Source organism: Drosophila teissieri, chromosome 2R, assembly GCF_016746235.2.
Source record: "Drosophila teissieri strain GT53w chromosome 2R, Prin_Dtei_1.1, whole genome shotgun sequence".
Lineage (NCBI taxonomy): Eukaryota > Metazoa > Arthropoda > Insecta > Diptera > Drosophilidae > Drosophila > Drosophila teissieri.
Window position 1 is genome coordinate 18,471,101 of NC_053030.1, and position 27,065 is coordinate 18,498,165.

The window sequence follows — 27,065 nt, forward strand, 5'->3', positions numbered from 1 at the left end:
CTGTCCAAGCGACGCGCATTTGATTTATAAACCACCCACTCGAATTTGCATTTACCTCCAGCAAAAACAAATAAACGTCTAATCGAGTTGGTGGAAGGGATGGAAAAGATGGAAGGTGTGTGGGGGGGGAATTGGCCAGCATCAACTGTTGCCTTTCGCCGACAGACAGCAACAAATAATGTGACGTAACAGCTGCCCAGGGGCGAGCGGCTAGAAAAACTGATGTCCGCCATAAACAAATAAAACTGAGTTTGGTCGAGAAATTGATTTTTTGCGCCTAATCAAAATCGAATTAATTCCGTCAGCATGTGACAAACAGCCTCCCATTTCGATGGGACTTTTCGGTTTTATTCTCATTTCTATTGGGGGGGTGCCAGCGATAGCCCCAATTGATTAAATTGGCATGAAATGAAATTTATGTTAGTGTCTGTTCAGTTCGGTGGTTGCAAGGTGTTTTCCTCAACGGGGGATGATAGTCCACCGAGTGGAATCCAAGTTCATTCCAATCCAGCCAAGGGTTGCTACCAAATTCACGGTGTTGCGGCCAGATTAAAGCGCCCGTGAGAGTACTTTTGCGGTGGCTCTACAGGAATATGGCTTTATTCGGAGGGTCGACATATCTTAAAGATCCTGGGAGCAGCACGTAGCCGCTAACAGGAGCTATCTGTGTTTTTCAGAACCCTAATGGGCAGTGCCCACAAAGGGAGGCTTAATTGGATTGATATCCAACTAGCCGAAGGGCAGCATCTATTTGGGCCTCAAGAGAAGCGCTGCTATCAAGATCTTTGATAAAGAACTTTATAAAGAGTAAGCAACGTTCCTAAAACTTAAAGCCAAACATGAAGCTGAACTATTTTAGTAGATTTTAAACATTTAAATTCCACCAGCAATTTTATTTTGAATAAATCTGCCCAGTATTTATTAAACACACATATCTGTGTCATTGGCATCTAACGATTATGCTGTCACATTTGACATGTGCTCATGGAAAAACTTCAAGCTTTGACATGTGCATTGCTCTCTAATGGAGAAAAACACAGTAATTATTCGCATTTTTTGAAAGTGGATTAGAATGTGTCAGTGGGACATGAAAATGCATAAAAATGCGAAATTCTTTTTCACATTCCAATCGATATGTGGTGCCCATTTCCGTTTCATTTGCCTGATACATTTTTAATGTGTGTCGTACGCACATTACGCATACGCCGCGTACAACCCGACAAAAAAAAAATATGACTAAGCCGTCAGAATGCTGAGCAAACTTTAAATAAATGGCATTCAAAATGTTGCAAAAGCTAACCCATACAACACAAGCATTCAGGATCCCACTCATCCATTTGTGTGTTTCGAATACCATAAAAGGCAGTCATAAAACCCTTTCCGCAGAACGGAAATCCCGCTTCAAAACAAACGCCATTAAAAACGAGGTCATGCTCAGTGGCAGGGCCATAGGGACATACATATATGCGGAGGATTTGGGGAAAGGGAGGTGGTCTTTGGATATTTTGGGCAGGATGAGCTGGTGTTTCAAGGACTGCCGAAAAGTCAAACAAAATTTACAGTCTCAAACTGCACAAAAATTTCAAAAGTTGTGCCGGAAAAAATGTACAAAAAATATATAATATTTTAAAAGTGCTCATAGGGAGGCGGCATAAAATATGGGCGCAAAAAGTTCAAGTTTACGGTGGGTGGTGGGTGGTTTAGTGTATTTGTATATATGAGAGTGTGCTTTCTAAGGTATTTATTTTCATAACGCAGCACAACATAAGGAAGCAATAAATTTAAGCTGACTGACGACAGTTTGCATGTGGATGAAGCCATGAAATGGGGGGGGATGGGGATGAGGGGTATTCGCAGGGCTCCGGGGATAGGAATAGGGTCCTGGCAAGGATATGCTCTGTTATGTCTGGCTTTGGCTTTGGCTTTGGCTTAGGCAGCCTGCTGTTACGCCCCCAAACCTCCCAAAACCCCCGAAACCCGCCCCAGCTCGGCATGTGTCGTAGGTAAAATGCCAGCAGTCGTGTGTGCACATATATTGCATAGTTATTGTTTTAAAGCCTTAGTCACTCACCCCGCACCACCCCTCAACCCACCTCCACTTGGTCTGCGTCATTTAAATAAATTTTATGCAATTTAGTTAAGCTGCTCTTTCGCCCCGCCCCACTGCCCCTCAACCGCCCCTCTTCTGGCTGCTGCACTTCGACTGAGTGAGTAAATGTCATTTAAATTTCTTGTGCCTTCTCGCTCGTCAGCAGCGTATGTGTGGCATTCCAATTTCTTTTCGTCCTGTATCGCACATATCCCTTTTACAATCCCCAGCCCAGCACAGCTCGCAATAAAATATTTAAGAAGAGGTGGAGGGACTAAAGCAGGCGCCTACACTGACATAAATAAATAAGTTATTTAATTATATAAGATAGCTAGAGGTAAACCTTAAGACTAGAGGTAAGGATCGCCTTCTTTAACATAATCTCATAATATAGTATTTGTAGCCAAATTAATAAGTAATGTGTTTATTATAATGTGTGTATTATAATAAATTAACAATTGAAGAGTTCTGCATTTAACTTTCCTAAATCATGTGCTAAAAATGTGCCTTTTATCTCATCGTTTTTCTGTCTGTATTGGAGCTCGTTACCTCCCATTTGTGTTTTGTGTTTGGAGAATTCTTTCTTTGGTCTCTTCACCCGCTCTCCTCGAATCTTGTCGTATGTCACCGGCAACTTGACTGAGTTGTTAGTTTTACTGTACCTCTTGTCTCAGTTGTAGCTGCTCTTGTTGTTGTTGTTGCTGCTCCATCACATCATAAAAACGTGTGTGCTATAGGTTTCCTCTCCAGTTTTTGTTATTGTCACCGCTGGTTCGGGTTATTTATGTTTGCCATGTTGCGTTTGTCAGGTTTTTGCATTTGAAACAGACGCGCTTGAAAGCGTTATGACTTAATTCTTATATGGCGCTCCTACATGATATGGATGCATAATCCGGCGGAGCGATTCCACTTTGGGGACAAGGACACTTTAAGTCACCTTTTGCACCTGGCAAAGCATTCGCAATTACATTTTGTGCAACATAAAGTATTTACATGGCAAATTCAATTGTTGTCAATTGAGCTGCACTCATGCAACCACTACTACAGGCTACTACTACTGCAGCATCCTTTGCTAATTGAATCAAACTTAATTAAAAATGTCTTGACATGGCATAAATCTCCGAGGACTTTCCCACCTGCACAGGTGAATGAGAGTAAAGAACGGAGAAAACATATGCCAGCAGCTGTTTTTGCTTCGGGGCGGCCTCAACTATTTATTTGCACAAAAAATATAGCAAATGTCAAATGTGTGTTTACACAGCCCGAATGCGAATGCGAATACACACTATACACACTAGTAGGGCAAAGGAAAAGGTAAAGGTAAAGCTCTGAGCTCTGAGCTGCCTTGAAGAAACAACAAAGAAAATTGCTTTAGTAAATCCTAACGAAAATAAACACAAAACACAACTTGAGTAGCAAAGCAAACAGAGCCCGGAAAAGGTGCTACGCCCAGGTGGGCATGGGGTTTGGTTGGGTGGCTTTTCCACTTTGGGTGGCAAGGTGGGGGTGCTGGCTGCAGATCCACATTTGCGAAAGTCAAAAAGGGTTAAGGCTCCGAGCTCCAAGTGTTTATTATGTGTGGGTGCGAATGAGCCCCGCGCTCCTGTCGACTTTCCACCCGCCCATATGTATGTGAGCGCTCTCATATTGCCCTGCCCCATGTATGACACTTAAACATGCAAAGCTGCTTGCCAAGATGATTTATATTAGTCATGATTTCCAGCCATTTTTAGCACTCTGCGCACACCCCTTCCTTCACGTTGGCAGATCTTTCGCCGGGCGTCGGAGGTGTTGATTGTTGTTGAAATTCTGCTGGGACAGGACGAAATAAGTGCTGTGACATATTTCGGGCCATGATAATAAAAAGTTATTTGGTTCTTTCAGGAGAAGTGATTACATGGCCAGGCTATTGTGCGAGCATTAGGGCATAGCGCGCAAAGCTGACAGCTATATCTGCCAGGATACAGGTAAATGCCAATATGGAATGGGAAATGTATATACACGAAACTAATGGCGAAAATTGCAAAACTTGAGCCGCAATGTCTTGTCGCACTCATAACCGTGGCTTATGCGGGCCAAATGTTGGTCAACTTCTTCAGCGAAAACAATTACACGGCCACAAGGCAAACTCGAGGGCCACGCTACGTATACGTAATGCGGAAATGGGCGGTTGGGCGAATGGCCAGCGTAGAATAGCCACACACAAATACCCCAAAATACACACACGCTCGCACTCGGGCTATCAAATTAAGTAATTGCATAATTGTTTCACTAGCATTTACTATGCCCACGGGTGGCCAAAGTGACGGAGACATCCAACCATCGAGCCATCCAGCCAAACACGCCAACACCCATCCACCCATCCACCCGTCCATCCTCCTCGTTCTTGGCCTTTTATGTGTGTGCCAAGTTTCTTTTATTTGCCTTTTGGTCGATGGCTTATCCCCGCACCCTCAGCCTTTTGCTACGTGCCTGTCTTTGAGTTTTCGTGGCTCCGGCCCCGCCCACAGCGCCTCCGCCTCCTCCTCCGCCTGCGCCCTCTCATAAATCAGCGTCAAATCGCCGAGGTCTCAGTCGCCGTGGCCACGGACTCCGTAGTTTCTAATTGTTTTGTTATAGACACATATCCGTGCCGTAGAGCGGCCCATTCGAAAGTAAAATGCAAATGCAAATGCCTGCAGACCGCAAATGTTGTAAATGCCCGCCGCACCTACCAACCATCTCCATTCCGCTCTTCCCACCAAAAAGTGAGTGGGACATACAGGCGATTGCACCTGTGCACCGTGGAGAAAGGATTAAACAGCTAAAATATAACATATAACTATATCTAAACTCTAAGCGTTCACACAGATACAATTTTATTTAGTTCCTGCAATCCTGGTGCAGCTGAAAGTTAGTCATCTTTGAACACGAACTTGTTGCCAATCATATTGGCAACTTAGCCCACTGTGCTGCGGTCAGGCAACTTTGTGGTGGTCGCCTGAGCTCCAAGCTGGCCGACTAGTGTGCCCGGCGTGATAAGGCCAACAGAGCGGTCAAAAGTGGCGCTAGTACTGCAACCCTCGGCCGAAGGATGTCTGTGTTTGTGCCACTCGGAATCGGATTGAGCGTGTGAATGCGGCAAGGTAAGCACATATAAACCTACATGGCCGCACAGGAGTGAGCTGTCCCACTGCCGTTTTTGTTTTGGAAGAATATAGAATTTCAATGTAGAAACCGAGGCCAAAACTAACTTTACATTGACTGGTTACTCGGTAAAGATGAAAGTCCTGTAGTTGCATTAATTAATTGTTATTCTCTAACCATTTCATTTCGGCATTTCTCTTCGTCGTAGTCATTCCCATTTCTTGTTTACCATCACAGCGGTTTTTCCTTTCCGTTTATTTATAACCCATCCATATTGCACTGTAAATCGAACATTTGTCATTCATAATTACTGGCACTTAGCTCTGATTGATCCACTCCTTCTGAAACAGCAGATCTGGATTTATTATCTAGTCGCTGGGGCAGCACGATGCACTCGATGAAATGAAAGAACAGGCCATTTGCCGCGCCTCGTTGCTAATTTTGATATTATTTTTGGAAATCTCATAAGAGATTTTCCCCTTTCTGCTGCTGCTTTCCCTTCAGGTTTCCTTTTTTTTTTTCGCCTAGCCGCTCCTTTGATGCCACGAACTGTTGATGTCTTTATTGCAGTGGGTATGTCTTGCTGCTGTTCGCATTATAATTTCCATTTCCATTTCATTTTCATTCAGCAGCAGCTCAGCCCGTGGATCTTCATCGGATCGCTGGCATCTTCACGGGGCTTTGGCTGTCTATAATTGGCTTGTCTGGCCCTCCATCTTCTGAAGGGGGAACTCGTGTGCGGGTGCGCACTTTTAATCAAGATCAAGAGTGATAAATTGAAGTCTCCATGGGAAGCGAGAATCGAGGGGTTTTGGCAGTGATTGAGAAACTGTAACTTTACTTTACAATATATATATATGATACATCTGTGAGTCCGCCCTTAAAATGCTTTATAGATCCAGTAGTAAGCAGCAAATCACAGTTTATTGCGGATCGGCAGTGTGCCATTTAAGACAAGTACTTATATTGCCCCAAAGGCATTTCGCAATGCGGTGCTGCACTGGCCATAATAATGAGGTGCACATTCCCTGAAATCAAAAACAATACTGCTGCTGCAACATAAACAAATGCGATTATAAATCGAGGGACTGAGCGCAGCCGACAAAGGAGCTCTGTGGCTCTGAAAATCCGATTGTCAGTCAGCGCCTTTCGCATTCCAAGGCGTTTTCGAGCGTCTGAAGTGGATTCTAAGAAACTTTTGCCAATGTGCGTTGTGTTTTTTTGGGGGGCACAACGATGTGAATGCGTGCACGAGTGTACATATATGTCAGTTGATGAAACAATGTGGTGGCGGGACAAAAAGACCCCTTGACAGGGGCTAATAGCTAAGGTCAACAATTAAACTCATTCTGTCCGTCTCGAATGACTCCTCCCCCCTCCCATTTCCATCATTGCCATGTGGAGTTTAGGGACTGTCTATCTGCCTGGCTGACAACTGCAGCGCCATCTATTTGCCTATTTGGCATGCATTAATTTTAGATCGCCCCGGAAAAACGACCCACGGCTTTACTTGGGCACTGGGCTGACTGGCTGGCTGTAGAAATTGAAATTCAGACAACACAGGAAAAATCAATCGCCCGCACTGTCAATGTGCCCGCATTTTCCGCTCTTTTCTGTTCCGGAGCTGCTCGTTTTGTTTTCCATCGTATTTTCATTTCATTTGGTTTGATTTTATTTTATTTTAGGCACGAGGAACACACCACATTTCACCTTCCACGGGATTTCATGGCACGCCAACTATCTAAATATTTGTCACGACCGCATGAAAATATTTGTTCAGACTTTGATTCACTTTTTACGCGGGACAGACCTTCATGGAGTTTTGTCCGGATAACTGAAGCATATAGATGACTTAATTACCTATTTATTAAAAAGGGAATAAATTCACTTAAATGCAAACACTCTTTAAAATAGTTAAAGAGTTTCTGTGTATAATGGCGTTTTTGTCAGATATTACTAAAAGGTACTACAAATATACTATAAATATATATTCAGTTTCTCATTTTACTCGCATGCACAGTCTTATTTATATCATTATACCCGTTACTCGTAGAGTAAAAGGGTATACTAGATTCGTTGAAAAGTATGTAACAGGCAGAAGGAAGCGTTTCCGACCATGTAAAGTATATATATTCTTGATCAGGATCAGTAGCCGAGTCGATCTGGCCATGTCCGTCTGTCCGTCCGTCTGTCCGTCTGTCCGTCTGTCCGTCCGTCTGTCCGTCTGTCCGTCTGTCCGTATGAACGTCGAGATCTCAGGAACTACGAAAGCTAGAAAGTTGAGATTAAACATACGGACTCCAGGGACATAGACGCAGCGCAAGTTTGTCGATTCATGTTGCCACGCCCACTCTAACGCCCACAAACCGCCCAAAACTGCCACGTCCCCACTTTTGAAAATTATTTTGATATTTTTTCATTTTTGTATTAGTGTTGTAAATTTCTAACGGATTGCCAAAAAAACTTTTTGCCACGCCCACTCTAACGCCCACAAACCGCCCAAAGCTGCCACGCCCACACTTTTGAAAAATGTTTCGATATTTTTTCATTTTTGTATTAGTCTTGTAAATTTCTAACGATTTGCAAAATTTCACGCCACTGTAAGCTACAAAGCTGACACTTTGAAAATGTTTATTTTTTCATTTTTTATTTTTTTTTTACGATTTGATTTTTCAGTCTGTAACAAACGAAGCTGCCACACTTTGAAATGTTTTATTTTTTCATTTTTTATTTTTTTATTTTATTTTTTTTGTCTCTAGTCAAAAAAATGTCATGTTTTTTTCCTTACTATAGTATAATATCATGATATAGGTTTTTTTTTTATATTATTTTAGTTATCATATATGTCAGACAATAAGTAAGTAAACTTATCACCTCTTGTTTTTCAAAAATCGATGCACAGTAGTTGAGCACATCATTTTAGAGTATCACATATTCCCCATGCTACTTGTGCACTTTCTTTGGATATTGTTTTCCTAAGTCTTCTGTTTGAGAGCACTACATGATGGAGATGGAAATATTAAGGCACTCACTGTTGTTTGTTGTTTTTGCGCGTTCGCTTGTTGAAATGTGTATCTTGTCCCCAGTGCATTTCCGCTCGAAATGCATCATAAAAGTTTTTCAAATGAACAGTAGTAAATCAGGCAGCAAACATGCATTCTGAAATGCTGAAGAGAACGATGATGCGCGGGCGGTGGACAAATTGTTGGGTAAACAAATATCGACATCAGCATGCGTGCTGCTTTCGTGATAAATATGCATTCTCCCCGCCTATCTGAAAAGCATTCAAACACCGAAGACCGCGGAACGCCAGAAATGCAGCGGCGCACTTGTCCGGGATATCTGTCCTCTGGGAGGAATCCCGGCGACAGGTGTTTCGTGATTCGATTCGCGGGGGAGCATTTAAAATACTCAATATATAGTGAAAATATAGTGAAAACTGTTAACCTGATATGTAATCTTAAAGTGGGGATACCAACTCCACCTTTTTCCCAGCTGACAAACACACAGTTTCCCACATCTTTTATTCGTAAATCCAAAATTCAGCCAGCATGTTTGAAATCGAATCGACGAAGACCTTGCCGCCACTGCCGCCCAAATGTCCTTGCCACCAACCGGACCACAAGGACTGCGGCGAGGGGAACAGGGAGCTGCAGGCGCAGTACCACCTCCTGGACATTGCGGATGTCACGGACAGCGTCATGAAGGTGATGAGAATCTGCGGCCTTCGCCCCTGGGAGGTCAAGCGGAGCGCCGGGGTCATCAAGAGATCCCTGCAGCACTACGAAGATGTCGTCCAGAGGATCGACCGAGTGCCACGAAAGCGATTTGCCAAGGAGAGCTTCCTCCACGGACTGGCCCGCGAGGCGCAGATGTCGCGCATGGACGCCCAGATGGCTTACTCGATTGTGAAGAGAGCATTCAAGGTGGGTCGTTCTATACAACTTACTCCATTTACTTACTGCATTTCATATTATGATTTTCTGAAGGCCTTTTACTTTGGCACCGGCATAGAGGGACGTCGGTACGTTTGCCTTGCGGACAAGATGACCCACGAGGTGGAGTGCATCTGGTTGCACGCTGCGCGCCGCACGGCGCAGATCCACGCCGCCTTGGCCGGACTCATGTACTCCGAGGAGCTGCAGTTCGAGGAGCGGATCGAGTGCGTCTACAAAAACCTATTCGATGTCCTCAAGACGCGATTCATTTGGGCGGATAACGTGATCTGCACGTGTGGACAGCAGCCGGTAGCCCCATCAGAAGCGCCTTCCAAAACTCCTTCCTCCGCCACGGCCCAAGTGGAGGTGCTCTACGCCAGGCAAAACATGGCCGTGAGTAGTGCTCCCTCGAAGATCTCCACGCGAGGAGGCACTCAAAAGCCATCGGCGGCGGTTAGCACAGCCTCATCGCGGCACAACCACATCCTGAGGAGGGCCGATCAGACCATTTCCCAAAAGCAGACTCCCCGGAAGGGCAGTAGCAACACCTCGGCCAGCCAGACCAAGTGCAACTGCCCGCAGCTGAGATGTTGCCGGGTGAATGGTGAGGCCCGGGAATCGCCGGAGATTACGGCGGAATGTAGCCAGGGACCGTACATCTGCCGTTGGCTGCCGTACACCGAGGAGGACGATGAGTTCCCCGAGCACCGGGTGCCCTTTCCACCCATGGAGGTGGTGTGTCCGCCATGTCCCAAGGACGATCTGTCCTGCGACTCGGAATGCACCTGCACCTGCCAGGTCTGCACCTGTCAGCCGGAGTTCGATGACGCTGCTGCCGAGGAGGAGGAACTGGGCGAGAAGTTGTCCAAGTTCGGAGTGGAGGACCAGGACACTGACTTCTGCTATGTGGCTCCATTCCGTGGCAGCAGTGTAGAGCGGATGGCCCGGCTGAAGGCGCAGGAAAAGCTTTTGGAGATCGAGGAGCAGCAGGAGCACGTCGAGGATGAGGACTTCCAGTGCGGCTGCACCTGCGAGTTAAAGCAGCACGCCTATCCGCACCTCTTCACCTACCTGACGCCATTTAGGATCAAAAAAGACGTTGTGGATGAGCCCAAGATGAAGGTGGAGCGGCCGCAATCGGAGGAGAGCAGTGAAAGTGAGGATCTGCTGTCCAAGCCACCGCCTCCTGGCGTCACCTTAAACACGTATCGCTGCTGGGTAAAGCCCCCATCGAGCAGCCATTCCAGTGATGAGGCCAAGCCACCGCTCCTAGTGGTCATGGGCGACAAGCCCAAGGGCAATTTTCAGATTACGGTCAAGGAACAACACCATGCCAAGCGAGCCTCAACTGCTCCGCCAGCGGCTCCACTTCCCAAGGCTCCTGTCCTGCCAAACAGACCAGCTCCAACTCCGGCTCCCGCAAAGCCTCCGCCAGTCCCACAGAAGGCAAAGGAGGAGGAGGACAAGCTTACCAAGGAGGATATCTTGGACATCATTGGCTTGAGATTTAGATAGAGAAATAGCTAATGTAAACCTAACTAGTTGAAGTTAGACAACAGTTTTTAAGATCTACGAGATACATATAAAATCAAGTGAAGTTAGTACAACAGTTTTTAAGATCTACGAGATACATATCTACATATCTAAAAATCAAGCGTTTGATTGCCATGCCAATGAGCTTCCATTTGATTCTCTATAATCATAATCTTATATTTTTTATAATCGGTTTAAAACCATAGTGAAACCGAGTGAATGGCAGCTCAAAGGTTGTAGTTGTAGTCGTAAACCCAGCTGCGCACACAAGCACTTTGTTTCCGGCACTTAACTAATGTCATGGGGATATCGAAGTTGGCCAACGCAATTTGCTCACCAATAGTTTTGCCAAGTTATTTGATATTTTATTTCATATTTTTATTGTCAAGGGCTTTGTTGCATATTTCTGCGTGCGTGTTTGCATTTGTGTTTCTCTGTTTACCCAACGAACTGTCAATTGATTGTCAAATTATAAAGCAAAAACGGTCAGTTTGGAAAACCGAGTAGAGTAGGGTCTGCCCTCTGTCCCTTGAAAATGAAAACTGTTTGCTTTTAGCAACAGAATGCTGGCTGGCAGGATTGAAAAAAGGAGGGGCTGGTATCAAATCAAACCACTTCAGCTGCAAAACTATGCGAAACATTATACAACACGCATCGCCGACAAATCGTTTTCGAAGGACCCACAATGGAAATCGACGACTGAATCAATTCCTGATTCCTGACACACGATATTGCGCATTGTGTGTTACGAATAATAGGGGGCGGTGCCACGCCCCACAGTGGTCGAAGCATTCATTTACAAAATAGGATACATACGCGGTATTTGCATTGTCGATCGTTGTTGCTGCCTTGGCCAAAGCTCGTTACAATCAAATCACGTAGGAATTTCATTTTTGAAGTATGAGAATGAAGAGAGAGAGAGAGGAGTGCGGGAAAAACCCAGGAGCTAGCGAACTTTTCCGGCTGTCGTAATTACAGACAAATTGTGAAAAGTATTGCCCGACATGGGCGGCACAATACAGGATTTGTTTGGCTTGACAAGGGGCGCTCGAAAGTTTTGTGACAGACGCTTTTAAGCAGAAAATTGTTTGCTCATAACTTTTGACATCGCTTCTGGGGGTCGGTGTCTTGCAGCCTATCGGGGTACAATAATAAAAGGGTAAAAGCTGATAGAGGCCTCGAATATTGTGTTTTATTCGATCCAATGTGAGTTTGATACCGCAACGGCCTCAAAAGTAAAATAAAACCTCGACATCTAATGACGTGGAACGCGAATCCTCATAAGTCAGGGCGGCAATGTGAGTGTTTTGCACAGGGAAAAATAAATATATATATTTATGCTGAAAAATATTATGCAAAATGTGCCTTCTTTGATCATTATTTCCAGTGTAACTTTGAACAGAAGCTAAAAGTTGGCTGTAGTCTCAACACTTTTCCTTTGTCTTAGTCGCAACAAATCGTTGACTTTGAGTGCAGGATTCCTGGGCTTCCATAAACTTTAAGTGAGTCTTCATCGTTGCCAATGGCCACCAGGCCTGTGCGATGGCCATAAATTTCTAGTTCGCTCGGCAGAAGGCCATTAAAAAATTCCTCGTCGCATCGAGTGGAGTGTCTGGAGGAGCCCTTGTTATGACCACGGGATGATGCGCATTGCTCATTAACACGAAACTAATTAATTGCGCTATTCAGCTAAACTATCGTGTAGCGATGGCCAGACATTACCGGCTTTCTTGATTGATCGCCCCACGTCGCCTGCGTGATCTTGTAGGGCTAACGAGCCGAAGAGCCAAAGAGTCCAAGTGGCCAAGTGTCCAAGTGCCCAGATAGTTGGCATCGGCGAAGGGGTCCGCCATTGCATTTTAAACGCTAATTTATTGTTAACTGCACCATGTTGCCGGTATGCAAAAATGCTGCCCGGCATATGCAATTAATTGTAACAAGGCCCGCTAGTCATTCGGCCAAGCGAGCAGTCTTTAACGAGGCTAAGACAGGGGTACATTCAGCAAAAAAAAAAACAAAAATGGTGTTAAAAAAGGGTCAGTATTGTAGTGTATCGCAAGGAAAGATATAATATTATACGTGTTGAATTGATAGCTTCGATAAGAAAGCTTCCTTATCTCTGTTATATTACATAATTAATAAGTTATAATGCACAAGAGTGAAGCAATTATCAATTGTCATTTTTTTACTAATAAACTGAACAAATGAAACTTTTATGGTTTATAATTATCCCACTTGTTTTAAAATATTTAATAATTTCCCATATAATTTGGCATTATTTCTCTCTCTGCATCTGCTAAGACTTTAACTGAATCCGAAGCGGAAACAGGGCATTTGGATTGGCAACAATTTTCAACTGCACTCGAACGCGTGTTAACCCGCTGCAATTTACGTGTTAATTTGGAGTCGTGTCTCGGCAAATGTTTGGCTGCTGCCCCCGAAAGACTTCTGGCCAATGCCGGCAGCCTCACTTTTACCTTTTACCCGACTGCATTTCGGCGAAAGTTTTTTGGCCAAGGAGAACAGCTACCTGGCCAATATGCGAAGGTGGGAGGCGCAATGCATGTGTTGCCAGTAATTGCAGCAGCTTCAACTGCCACAATGGCATTAGGTCGGTCCAATTCCGGGGAAAGCCGCCACTTGGGGAAACAACAACACACACCAGATTGATATTCAGACTTCAAAGCCGACATTAGCGGGAGTTAGCAATTCGAATTGGCCACTAAAACTTAAACTATTCGCTGGCAAACAAACTGAACTATTCGAAACAAAACAACATTTTGATCACTTCCCATTTCATTGGGCTCATCTCTGGAAAATCTGTGGAATCCACTCGCCATAATACAGAGGCAAAGAGTTCTGGCGGCAACTATGCAAACCATCAATCAGGCCAACTCGCTGGCAACTATTTTTAAAATCAATAAATACCCATAAAGTTGCTGGCGAAACTTTGGCTTCCGCAATTCTATATAAGTACTAGCATTTATCTAACCAGCAACCAGCAGATGAATGCTGACAGCTCAACTAGTTTTTGAATACGAAAATGCTTGCCATAGTTGCGCGAATGTTTCGAAAACTTTTACGCAAAATCCGTACCCGAACTGAGAGCCAGCAAACCGAGACCCCAAAGCCGCAGAACGCACAATGCCACGCCCACAGCTCCAGCTCCAGCTACAGCCCCCGAGTTATCCATAACATCTGGCTCGACGAAACTGCAGCTTGTTTGTGGTTGCGAGTATCTATCGAATGCAGTTGCCAGTGCTGATGCCAAAGTACCCGTAGTACTCAAAGTACTTGCACTTCGTAGCCTTTTTCTGTTGTTTTTGTGGCGTTAAATAGCTGAAAGTTGAGAGTGTTGCATGTTGCAAAGCCTGTCGCTGCGGCTTGGCTAACACACACACAAACACACACATACACACACATCGGCGAAGACAAATCATTGGGCTTTATGACACTGGCAACATGTGTTGCCGCTCAAAATATTTAACCGCAGCAAAGCTCTTCGAAAATCAGCAGCTACGGTTTGATTAATGGCAACGTTCAGCGGCGTTTTCAAACTGCATGTATCCATCAGATACGTAGTTTGTCAACGACGCTTTCCACCGACATAATCATCAATTAATGCGCTATTAATAGAGGCTTTTCCCCCATTTTTTTTCTGTTTTTGTTTTTGGAATGGAAAGGGGGCCAACACTTAGTGCCCGACATGTGTTAGTGTCAACTTGATTGAGCTGGAGTCCCCAAGAAATTGAACAAAGAAATTTAGGGAATTTGAAAACGTAGAAGCGGGAATGCTCTTCAGAAAAAAAACATACCAAAAAGTACTCAACTTCAATATAAAAAATATTATGAACCACACAAGAGCTAACCCTTTTAAAGCAAACGTCAAACCCCTAACGATTGCCACTCTTAATTGCTGCCAAATTATGGTGCCATTAAAAATTCAATTCATGGCCCAGTTCGATTTGAATTAATCAATCAAAAGCGACGTACACTGACTTATTATCAAAAAAAACTCGAAGGTCGCGGCAGCTAATTTACTGGCCATAATTAGCATGGGCCAACGAAACGGTTGGGAACATTTTACAGTATTTCAGGCTGCAGCATTTGGTAATGCGATGGGATGGGCTGCAGATAGATAATTTTCGATGGCAGTGCCACAGTGAGTGTGTGGCATGTGCATTAACCCCTTGATTTCGGGCTCTTAACTGGCACGCAACGGCCTTGTTTCGATGGCCAGGGCTCGCTTGGCAATGCCTAGCTGCACTGGAAGAAATCTTCCTAGAAGAGCGATTTCCAAATCCGGAAAATTATTTGATTTAAATTTAGAAATTCCTTGGAAGCACAAGAGTGAAACATTACAGGGATGTAGATAAACACACAGCTTAATAACTAATTTCTTCAATTACATTAATAATTTATTTTTCTTTGTTAGTATTACTATATTATTTGTTGTGCATATGCATTTCCCTGCCTTTTGTTGGCCGCGGGCTATTTAAAAAAGACTTTTACAGACAGCTTACTGTGCGGTTACAGTTGCAGTTGCTTTTGTTGCCTAAGTGCGTTCCTGACCCAAAGTCCCCGAAAAGATTCATTCATAATTAACCGGCAAGGGGCTTATGTTGGATACCGAAGACTTTGTAGAATTTGTGCGGTGATCAGTGGATACCATTATCACAATTCTCCTTCCCTTGATTTCGTATGCATGCCAGGCAGCTGGGATGCCGATGCCATGAACTTTGTACAAACACCGCACGCTCATCCAAAAGATGCAAAAACTTTTACATTTAACCACATTTATGGGCCGGTGCCAGCTGCTGCTGCTGCTGCTGCTGCTTCTCAAAGCCCAATGTTTTGTGGGTAGATGGGGGCAAAAACCTTTGGAAGCTTTCGAAAAGATTTTCACCTTTTATATTAGATGCCGGGCGAAAGTTTATTGTTTTCCTCAAGTTCGCGCTAGGCATCTCTCTCCATTTCCATGTGAAAAGGATAAGCCAGGACCTCGTCGTGCCGAAGGATGTGTGAGTGTGCGATATGTAAAATTGATTTGCCAGCGCTCGCAGTGAGTTGCTGCCGTTTGTTTGCTTTGTTTAGGGATAATCCCATACATTAGACCTGTGTAAGGGGCATGCTTTATCTTTCTTCTTTTTTTTTCCTTTTTTTTTCTCCGTGTTGTGTGTTTTTTGGCTAAAAAACGGATTCTCAAGGCATTTGTGCATTCGCAGAAAATTTTATAGCCATAAATGCGCCAGATTTACGTTTACTCGTGAGGATTACTTCACCATTTCCCTCGACCGGCAGCGAAACTTTCCGAATTCACATAAAATTAGCAAATATTACATTTGCGCCCGGGAAGAGCTCCCAAAAGGTTGAACATCCTTTTCGGCTCTCAGCTCTCAGCTCTGAGCTCTCTCAGGCACTCAGCTTCTGTCTTCCGCAGCCGGACTCGAGTTTATTTTGTATATTTTAAGAAAACTTTTTTATTGCCGTAAACAAAGTTTGCCACGCAACGGGGAGTTATTTAACGTATATAACTAAAAAACAAAAAAAAGAAGGGAAGAAAAAGAAAAATCAAGAAATCCTAGGCAGCGAAAAGAACGTCTACGAAATAAGTCAGCCAAGTGGAAAGGCTCCTTGCCCGATTCTTATTTTTGGCCTGGCTCACATGCTCGTTGCCGCTGATTGACTGGCTTTTCGTGGGCGTAGAGGGGCGGTAGGTGGGCGTGGTCGCACAAATGGCTCCCAGTCAACAGAAAATGCCGCCGATACGCACGCAGATAGGTTAATGTTAATGTGTGTGGCAGAAAGTTTTCAGTTTTTTTTTGGTTGGCAATTTACAGTTTATCGGTTATGTCATCTAAATGGTCGTCATGCGATTTGCTTCCCATTATCATTTACCGCAGATAATGGCGAATGGATGCCCCGAAACTTTATATAACGACCTTATCGAGTTTCCGCACAGAGTGGATAGGAGTCTATAATAGGATATTGGTATAAATAAGTTTGGGAATCTTCAGATTGTATTATTTATTATTTGCGCACTTAAGAAATGGAGTAACTTAGGGAAATAATTTCTTTCATTAAACTACATATTCGTACCCATCGATCGGCACACACATATAATCACTCATGTGTCCACAGATTGCATCTCTGATTTATAGCGACTTTAAGCAGAACATAATGCACTCAGACTTGGCATTATCTCGACTGCATTTGACGCATCCCGGGCGAAGAAACCAAATTAATTACAACAGTTTGTAAGACACACGCACTACAAGCTGGCAGTGTAGTACAACAATCCTCCCCACCCGTTGGAAAATCCTCACTACCGAAAGTCCACGCTTATCTGACGGTTTGTTTCCTCTATTTGCTGTTGCCCCTTGTGGGGTGTTGCATGTGGAAAGGGGCCATGGGATGCAGTGGGATTCGTTGCATGGGATGCAGTTGTGCATTTGCTGCTGGTTTAGCTGCTTCTGGATCCAAAGGTCTGGGCCTTTGTCTTGCACTTGCCATGCATCCGTCAACACGGAGTTGTTGTTCTCGACTAGCTCACGACTCCTCCGGCGGACACAAAGTCCTTGACTTGCATTTTTGATAAACAACGTGTCAACTTTGTCGACATAAACCATAATCTTCAGTGTCAGTTTGACTTACAACTCGTGTACTTTTCACTACGCCAGCGACTGGTAATCACGTCTGGGTCGAGAGACACTGCTTCTTTGGATTCCAACTAAGTGAGTGAAGGTACGTACTACTTATATATATATGTATATAGCCCGAAAGTGAAGTAAATTCCTCTTAGTCTGGCAGCTGCGGGAGTAGTTTGCCTTTGCCTTTTCGGGAACACGTGCCACCCTCCGCTGCGATTAATAAGTAGCAACTGGCAAATGCTCCTGAATGTGGAACCTACTCCCAGATCATTAGCGTAATTAAATGTGGATGAAAAATTTCACTTAATTTAGCGTGCGTCTCTGGCCTTGCTCATAACTCGAAAAAAACGAAATACAATTAATCAGAGGGCGAAGAAGGAGGCATGTGGTCGCCGTACAGTGAAGTCTGGGGCATGTTACCCCGCCTGCGACGGCACCTAGAAATTAAAGTAAGTGTCGGGCGGTCCAAAGACTCTGCCACATGACGCACGCACTTCTGCGTGCCTCCTCCTCCTCCTCCTCCTCCTCCATTCCCTCACTTCTTCCACAGATATCCCCGTTTCGATAGTCTCGACTCCTGCTCCTGTTGTTTGTGGCGTCGGTCTCTCTGGGTGACAACGGAATGTTGTCAGCTTAATTTTTTAATAATGCTAAATTTAGCCAAACGGAGCAACGGGCCGGGGAAATCAACAAGTCCTGGCAGCCATGTAATTTCACTAAGTGCAAGAGGCCAGCGATGCGTGGCGACTCCCTCCAGATCTCCTCCAGATCCCCACCAGATCCAGAATCTGGCCCCTTCCAGTAGTGCGAATTTATCGTCACTTGCTCGAAGCGTGACATTGAAATTGTAAATTAGCAGGGCATCGGAAGGAGCTCCTTTTGGCGCCAGGGAAATGGATTACAATTATGTAGTAGGAGCTATGGAATATTTTGGTTTTACTTTAACAAGATAACAAAATGTTAATATTACTTCTCTTAAGATTTCGTTACCTATTTATAGAAATAGATTGAACAAATGTGCAGCTGAAGCATCGATTTAAATATCAACTAATCCAGGGTCTTCAGATACGAATCGGGCCTTGTAATCCCTGCCGATGAGATGAAATGGAATGGGATGAGATGAGATGACGAGGCATGCCGTTTACAATGGATGGCTGAGCGAAGAGTCGTGGAGCGGAACCTACTAAAGATGGTATACTCGGCCGTCGGAGGAGTGCATTGTGCTCTGGAGTGCACTTAAAGGATTTTTTACAAGGCAGCGCGGCGGAGGAAAATCAACAAATGATGACAACTACCCGTGCAAGGACCAACAAGGACCAAAGGACCACCAGCTACCAGCTACCCTCGATGATTTGGCTGGGTCCTGCTCGCGTTTCGAGTGTGTTTGTCCTTTCAAAATGTTTTTCTTTTCTAGCGACTTGAGTGCTTGGCGTATTCTACTAATTTCATTTCTGCACGCCCCGCGGTATCCCGAATCCTGTTGACAAAAATCTCAAATGTGTGCTCGACCGTGCGCCGTCTGTCTGCTATAATAACCAACCGACCATCCCATCCATCCATCCATCTATACATCCATCTATACATCCAAGCATTTATCCAGGTTCCTGCCGCGATCCCGAATGAGCAGGTAGTCCGTCATTGATTCCTATTCGCGCGTGTTTAATTCCCAAATCAGCGCACCAAGATCTTGAGATCCTCGTCCTCGAAGCGTTGTCATCCGTTTGTTTGTTTGTTTTTTGTTTTTTGTGTGTGTGTTTTATTATTTCCAGGTTTTCGGATTCGCAGCGCTTTGTTCGGGGTATTTTTGTATTTTTTTCGCTTTGTCTTGTTTGTGCGGCAGCCGCTGATCTTATCAGCGTTTTGTTTCGTGAGGCATTAAAAATTTGTCATTTGTTCCCCATTGAGTCCGGCTTTTGTGAGCGCTCGATTGTCGCCCGACTTGTCATCGCATCTCCTCCATTGAGTTGGACCAACTGTTTTTTTTTATTTTTTTGGCGCAAAGGGCCGGGGAAAAAAGGAAGCAGCTGGTGGACCTGGATCGCATCTCATTGGATCTTTTGCCTGTCCGAAGCAATTTGGTAATTGCTGCCTGAAGGCAAAACGCTGGATTTGAAACGCTTCCCAAATTGCAGCAGCTACATAATTGGTGAGCGCTATCCAATTTAGCTTCTTGGACTTATGCTGAGCTAGAAATATTTTGGTCAGCTGGGATTGATTACAATCAAACATTACCGGCATTGCACAGTTGTGGAATATTTTGGTACGAAGCCCACACACAGTCGTAATCGGACTATGAGCCCATAACCCGCACACCTCATCACCATTCCATTCTGCTGCAATGGCATTAGTTGTTGGGAGTTTACCTCACTCCACATCCACATGCACATCCCACATCCAATCCATTTCATGTTGATATGCACTTCTCTATTTGCAAATACTGATTATGTTTACATGCATACATCCAATGCCCAGTGTCCAAACAATGCTGGCAACTCAATTGCCCGACGAAGGACAATGGGTCGTATGCGTAATGCCATATGAGCAGAGCTCCAGATGCGTAATGAAAATTTGCGCCGTCTGCATTCGGAGTATTATTCAGTGAGATGCCAGGACAGTGGACAGAGGACAGCGGACAGAGGACTCATGTCCCGGCTTGAGTAGACAAAATCAATTTGAATTTGCGGTTATTCGGGGGCAGGACATGGGACATTTGGGTGCCCAAAGCGGAGGAGAATCGTCTGCCGACCAGGAGCAATTTGCATTCCAGGACATGCAGGTCGCAAATGAATCCGATTCGGCGAACGCTACTAAATGGACCGGTGTTGCCCAGCTGCATTTTACTATATGTAGATGCATCAAAGTCAAAGCAAATTAGGGGGTGATGCCAACTCAATTCGGTGCCCGAATTTCGAGTGGAGAAAGCCTGCCGAGTGGCCCATCGAAAGTTGCCAACGTCAGCGAACACTTGTCTAAATAAAACTTGTGTGCACTGACTAACAAGTCGAACAATGAATGCTTTATAGTGTGTAATATTATCATAAATTAGATTTCAATGAAATCCAAAAACACAATAGTAAATTACCTAACTTTTCGCCCTCCTAACCACTTAAATTTATCTATTTATGCCAAGAATCTCTGATCTCGAAGCTTATGTTCTCAATCTTTGAGGAGGGCATCACGGTGTGAATGTTTCAATGTCCTTGGAGGGCCAAACTATTATTTGCAGTTGTCAGACAGCCACCTCCTCGATGAATTTTCTTGTGTTATTGAAAAACTTTTACCAACAGGCATGGCTGTCCGCAGATGTCCGCAGAAGTCTCGGCCAGCAATGCTTCAGATTTAAATGAAGTGAAGTGAATTTAATGGTCAGCAGACATTTGTGCCTGGCCAACAGTTTGACCCAGACCGCTGGAGGGTCTGGATTTTGCCCACATTTCCCCTCACGGATTTCCTCCTTCAGTGGAGTGCAGTTTTCCGTATCTGTGCTATATTTGCATAGTATATGTTTCAAGGGCTGCTCCGTCTGCATGGCGCACATGGAAGTTGGTTCGGTTCAGTTTGGTTTGGTTCAGTTTGGTTTGGGTTTGGGTCTGTGTAACTATCAGCGCAAATGTACTTGAAAATTGTAATGAGCTCTAAGCTCGAGCGTCAACAACAAACAGTTGCAGTCTGGACTCGATTTGCAGTCATCCTTCCATGTGCTCGGATTATACTCCCCAAAAATACATGGAACTTGGATGGTGGGCGAACAGTTTGCAGTTACATTTTACGGAATTACAAGCGGGGACTTGGAATCGATTAAAGGGCGCTTTGCAGCTTTTTCCCATATGGAAGACACTCAGCCATATGGAATCGAAATTTCCCAATTTGACTGAGTGATGCAAGGCACGTTGGATCACCAATTAAAATGGTATTTTCCATCTTAATTCGTTGGTAATCTTGAAATGTTGTTGTTTCTACAGAAAAACCAAAAGGATAATTAGTATTTTAGTTTTGGGAAATCAAGTGAACTCACGAGCCTTATTTATTAGTCCGAATTTAAGGCAATTTTAAAATCGATATTAGTAGCAAGTTAACCTCTGCGCATTCGAGTTCTTTGCTCGTGCCGAGCATCTGACATTTTTAGTCCTTCGTAGCACACAGTTACTTCCCAGGCGAATTCACAGGAGTCTTCGTCGCTTGTCTCGCTCTCCAACAAATTACAAGAGTCGTCCATTCGCTCAATGGCTTCCAAGGTAAGTAAACCACCAAAAACTCGGCCAAAAGCTCCACGTATTATCCTGTTATCGGCCATAATGCCAATTTTTTCGAAAAAAACAGCGGAAAAAGCACTTCACACTACCAATCGTCCAGACGATCGAATCCTGTGTCCGCATCCGATGACCGATATGCCATGCAAAACCTATTCGATTCTGATACCGTACTGGTGAGGCGACACCACTCCGGCGTAGTCCGGCCATGGCAATCATGAATACCATTGAAAAGTGGGGGCAGCTGGCGTTTGTGGCTATTGGCAACCATAGATAGGAATAAACAAAATGAAAAATCGAAACATTAGGCGTGTCGTAACAAATGAAAACTGGCTGTTTTTCTGAATCTAATATGTAGCTGATTCATAAGGACGGACGACACCGACAGACGGACGACACGGCCCAGATCGGTTTGGAAAAAAAAATATGGAAACGTTCTCGACATATTACTCTAACATAAATAATAATAAATGTAGCATGGAAGCAGACAACAAATGGAGCAACCAAATGCATTTTCAGCAGGGCAGCTCTAACAAGTATCTGCTGCCAATGTTATGTAGTAAATGTAGCTATTGCTAAATATCTGAAAATCATTTATGAATGCCAGCTTATAAAGAACGCTTTGATGACCGTGTTTAATTCGGTTTTGCAATAGCCGAGTGCGAATAATTGAGTAGTTGTGTGGTAGCATTCAACCCAGAAACAGTTTTGTTATTACCAAGTGTGGAAATACTATCAATATTTTGTCAACATATTTAGCAATGACAATTTGGGATAGCAAACCATTTTATCGAACAACAAGCTAACAATCTTTCGGTAATGGCTGAAATCGAGATATCCCAATGGAGGTACCACTCATTAGCTTCCATTAAACACATTCATCGCGCCGAGGAGCTGGTGCTTTGAAAAGTGCAGCGGGAAAAATGAAATCACGTCGCGCCACTGCAACAAATTCAAGTTAATTGAATTCCAAAGTAAGCATAATTCCAGCCGGCATCCGCTCGGCTCTAAAAGCGAGCACACACTGAAGAGCAGGAGTCTCTCTTTGATATTCCTGCAAAAAGTCGCCAGCCAGTCAGTCAGTCAGTCAGCCAGTCAGTCGAGAGCGAAGGGGTAGGCATTTAAACTAAATTTAGCCTGAAATTGCTTCCTTTTTTGCTGTCGGTTGTTGGCCATTCTGTTGCCGCTGTTGCCTGACGGTTGCCACTTTGCCGACAACACAAAATTCAATTACAATTGGCAGCAAAAGCGGCAGCAAAAGCAGCAGCACAGCAGCAGCATAGCAAAAGCAAAAACGAAAACGAAAGTCGCGCCTGCAACTCAAAAGCCAACGTACGATCGAGCTGGCTAACAAACCGGCGTGGAGTTGAGTGGCAAATGCAACTGCAACTGCAACTTAGGCTGAAACCGAAACTGAAACTGGAGCTGGAGCTGGAGTTCAGACCCAAGCTGAAGCTGCAATCCGGTTTCTTAATGTTTTCAGCACTTGCAATTATTTTATGCCGCCATCGTTTAAAGTGTCGGAAATTTGGTTCGGTAATTAAATGAAAATCAACGGGGACCAACGCCTGGCCACCGAAAAAACCAGGCTAAAATAGTGCTGTTTATTTGGAAAAGGATTTATACTCTACCAACAAGCTGCAACTATTAAAATTAATGTTGGTTAAAAAACGTCAACATTCCAATGCTTTTTCTTCTCAATCATTTAAGTTTAAAAAAGGTTTAATAAGAAAAAATCATTCCACATGTTCAATTTACATATTATTTGAATAAACAAACAGCACAAATAATTTGAATTTTTTCCGTTTTTATTTTTTTAGCAAAATCCCTATAGCAATTGAAAATACCCGGTTTACGCAGAGAAAATCTGAAAAATATGAAAACTCCGGGTGTCTAGCAGCTGCCGCCAAACTAGTTCAACTTGTTGTAGTCGTTTTTCGCTGGCTCTGGCGTAATAACAGGGGCCCAAATTCAAATCACACAATCGCAGTGAAACGAACCTCTCTGCACAGTAATCAAAACACTCGTGGCAATAAAAACAACACAAAAACTGATATCAAAGAGTGTGGCTGGGGGCTAAAAGCCAAAGGGAAACCATAACAAATCAGAGCACTAATGAATATTGAGAGGCCACTAAAAGGAACACGCGGCAGGAGCAACAAATTAATATCGAGGAAATACCAAAATTCACATAATAATAAATGCAACCCGACGAGTAGAAGTAGGGCTAATAAAGAGCCAGTTAGTACGGGAGTAAGGAGTAAGGAGCAACTTTTCCACCAGGATAATGAAGTGGCTTTGTGCGGAGGAGGGGAGGGGGGAAATGAGGAGAACACCTGCCTAACAACCGAAGGATCGGAATGAGACTGGGATTCAGAGCGAGACAGCGAGAGACTCTGGCCGAATGAAGGTAATAAAAATCGTATAAATAACCAAAGCTAAAGACAACAGCGGCAAAAGGACTTACAGAGCGCTTGAAATATTATACCCATTGAGGGGTGGGTAAACTTGAGGGGGGATGGGCGAGGGTTGCTCGTTAATTTGCAATAAAATCCGATTATAACCACAAAAATGCGCCCATACAAGATATATACTCGGCGGTACTTATGCTCTTAACCAAACCAAACCAAACCGAACTGAACCACAACCCTCGCACAGGTGGAAATAAAAAGCCCGGAAGTCAATGCCAACTTGTATCAATAAGTACAAAGTGTGGGTGGGGCAGGCTTACATTGATATTAAAGCCCAGCTATAAATAAGACGCCCTCCAGGCAGGCAAAGCCCACAAATTATAGCCCAGGTTTTCAGCAAAGGGGTGAGTTTTCTTCCCCAAGTCCTTTCTCCAGGTGGCGATTCTCTCCACCAAACCAAACCAAACCAGACCGAATTGAGATAGCATTCGAATTTGCATCGCCCAAGTGGAATTGCAGGCGAGTCCTTTCCAAAGGGCATCAATTTGCCGAACTGCTTCGGGCTGTCGCCCCATTTCTCCAATTGACTTTCAGCCAAAGGCATTTCTTCTCTGATGGGGATGAATAACGTGCAAGGGGTTTGCATGCTTGAATATTAACCAAATTTCGAACTTTCTGAGGTGATTTCTTGCAGGTGATTTTCTGTTGCCTTTAAAAATTACTCTCTTATGGATTGGTGCCAAATAAACACTCCTTTCAACTACCACAAAATCCCCTGTCAAGCGCCCAAGACTTTATACTTGCCCCAAAACGATTGAGCTTTAATTTAGACATTAGTCAAAAGTATCAGCCCTTTTCGCAAAAGAGATGTCTTCAGTTAGCCGAACTCCTTACATTACTTCCCGCTCAAACCAACCGCAAAACAAATAAAAGTGTAAACACTGATTTGGCACGCGCCTTTCTTAGCCGAAAATTTATGCATAAAAAGGACGATCCCCTCTGGGGGCAAGTAGAACCCCAAACCTCATAAGCCAAACCGGAACACCCCCAAAAAGCCACCCCAAAACACGGTAATTACCTGAGTCCTTTGCACGCACACAACCATAACGTATATCCTGTGGGCGAGTCCGATGCAGAAGTTGAAGTTGAAGTTGAAGGTGAGGCATTCCCACTAGCGGCGCTGTCTGGCAAACTTTTCCTTTATCATTATTATCGGAGCAACATGCATATGAATATGGCTCTGCCCCGGAGTCATGTCTGCCTTGCCAGCCCATCCTGAGTCCTGTGTCCTCAGTCCTGAGTCCTGTGCGGAATCCTGTGCGGAGGTGTTATGGCCGGCTTCCGAGAGGACTTAACCGCTTTTGTAATGCATAATTTTGTGGCCTCGCAACCCCACACATATATATGCATAAATAATTTGAGTATTTTCGTCGTTGGGTTTTTTCCTTTCCATTTTTTTTTTTTTTGTTCGCTTTTCCCGCCAGGTTAGCATGCGGAAAAATTTGTCTGCTGGCTTATTTTAAGCAAATTATGTGTAATTATTCACAAATTAACGAGCGAACAAGCGAGAGAAGAGGTGGAAGTCATATTAATGTTTATTAAATGAACAGGCTGCTGTGGTGTCAGTTTATTGACTTCGCTTAGATCGCTTTTTTGTTAGCCAGCCGAGAGCATTTATAATAATTTCGTCATTTCCACAAACAATTTTGCAACAATTTAGTTAATTTATAGTCAGGCCTGCGTTTGCCTTAGCCTTCGAATAGCCGTTAAATGCACAAAGGACACGCAACACGACAGACAGACACAAAAAGCCCTTCTCCAGCAGCCACTCCTTTGGAGTCCCCCTCTAAAAATCCCCACGAAGTCGAAGCAATCCAAATCCGGTCCCATCCAGGTCGACGGACGACGGCAATCAGACGATAAACTTATAAATGTTGCAGACGCCGCAGAAGCCGGCGCAGCCATACATATAGTAATTATGGCCATGGGCCATATTTTCCAACCAAACTCGGTGAGTTTGAGCCGAGTTCCCTGGGTTCCCTGGCTTCCCCTGGTTCCCTGGCATAACAAAAACCAGAAAGTTTAAGCGCAGTTTGTCGTTGCCAAAGGACAACTAGAGCAGTTGATGAAGAAGTAAGCCGAAAGGGTTCAGTCTGCAACCGTTTATTAACCCAGACAATAAGCAGCTCTTCTCGTATCCACAAATTAACGGAAGCTTAATCAAGTTAGGAATCCTTTGGCGCGATTTGGTTTTAGAAAAAGTCGAAGGGAAGGTGGTATAGAAATATTCCGAGGAAAAAGATTTTGGCATAACAAATATCTTATTAAATGCTCAAACTTAAATTGGGATGATAACATATAATTACTCGTTAGATAAGATAGCATAATTGGTTAGCTGTTAAAAAGGAAAGAAATAAAAGGCTTTTACTCGTAAGAACATATAAGGTTTAGTGGCACTTTATATATCCTTAAAGATTTTTGAAATATTACCAAAGTCATGATGGCAATTCCAGCCAAAATAATCCATCTATTAATCTTCACGGTCGTATTAAATCATTATTTAATTGCCCACAACGAAGATTGGCCAATTTCAAGGGGCATTCCACTCGGTTGGCAACCGCATCTCATCAGAAAGTTCGATTTGGCAATATATCATCACCGAAGCCGCAAGTGACGAATACCGGAAAGCTCTTAAATAAATGACTATGCGGTCGAAATGGAAATGGAAATGAATTATGAAATATTTGCAGAGCCAACTAATGAGCCGCAGTCGAGTAAAAGTAGCTGTCACATTAGCACCTTGCGCGATGTAGACCCGAGATAAGCTAACGACGGGTCACCAGACCTCGATGACCCTAAAAACTGCCCAAGGGCCGCCCGGGCACACTTTTATTTTTCACAAATGGCATACAAAAAGCAAAAAACATTGACAGGTATCGGGGAAAATGATGTGATAACAAGAATATATACATTCGCATTCGCCATTCACGATGCGATTCCTAGCAAGCCAAAAAAAAGGTCAAAAGTGCCCGAGGACATCATAAACGAGAAGGTTCTGCGCCAACCCA

At 44.0% G+C, this 27,065-nt stretch overlaps 2 protein-coding genes and 1 long non-coding RNA gene across 3 annotated transcripts; 2 read left to right on the forward strand and 1 right to left on the reverse strand.

The window, feature by feature from the left end:
* Positions 1–8,702: 8,702 nt before the first annotated feature.
* On the forward strand, positions 8,703–10,710 carry LOC122614019. The gene is made up of 2 exons (XM_043788471.1): positions 8,703–9,141; positions 9,205–10,710. The coding sequence occupies exons 1-2, from the start codon at positions 8,767–8,769 to the stop codon at positions 10,666–10,668; spliced, it is 1,839 nt and encodes a 612-aa protein (XP_043644406.1). The 5' UTR covers positions 8,703–8,766; the 3' UTR covers positions 10,669–10,710.
* Positions 10,711–21,337: 10,627 nt separating this feature from the next.
* Positions 21,338–21,712, reverse strand: LOC122614501 (general odorant-binding protein 56a). The gene is given in 2 exon segments (XM_043789066.1): positions 21,338–21,651; positions 21,653–21,712. Coding segments are annotated over 2 exon segments (303 nt in total). The 3' UTR covers positions 21,338–21,408.
* Positions 21,713–22,277: 565 nt separating this feature from the next.
* Positions 22,278–24,270, forward strand: LOC122614122. The gene is made up of 2 exons (XR_006325725.1): positions 22,278–22,560; positions 23,407–24,270. It is a non-coding gene; the product is annotated as an uncharacterized LOC122614122 (long non-coding RNA).
* The last annotated feature ends 2,795 nt before the right edge of the window (positions 24,271–27,065 follow it).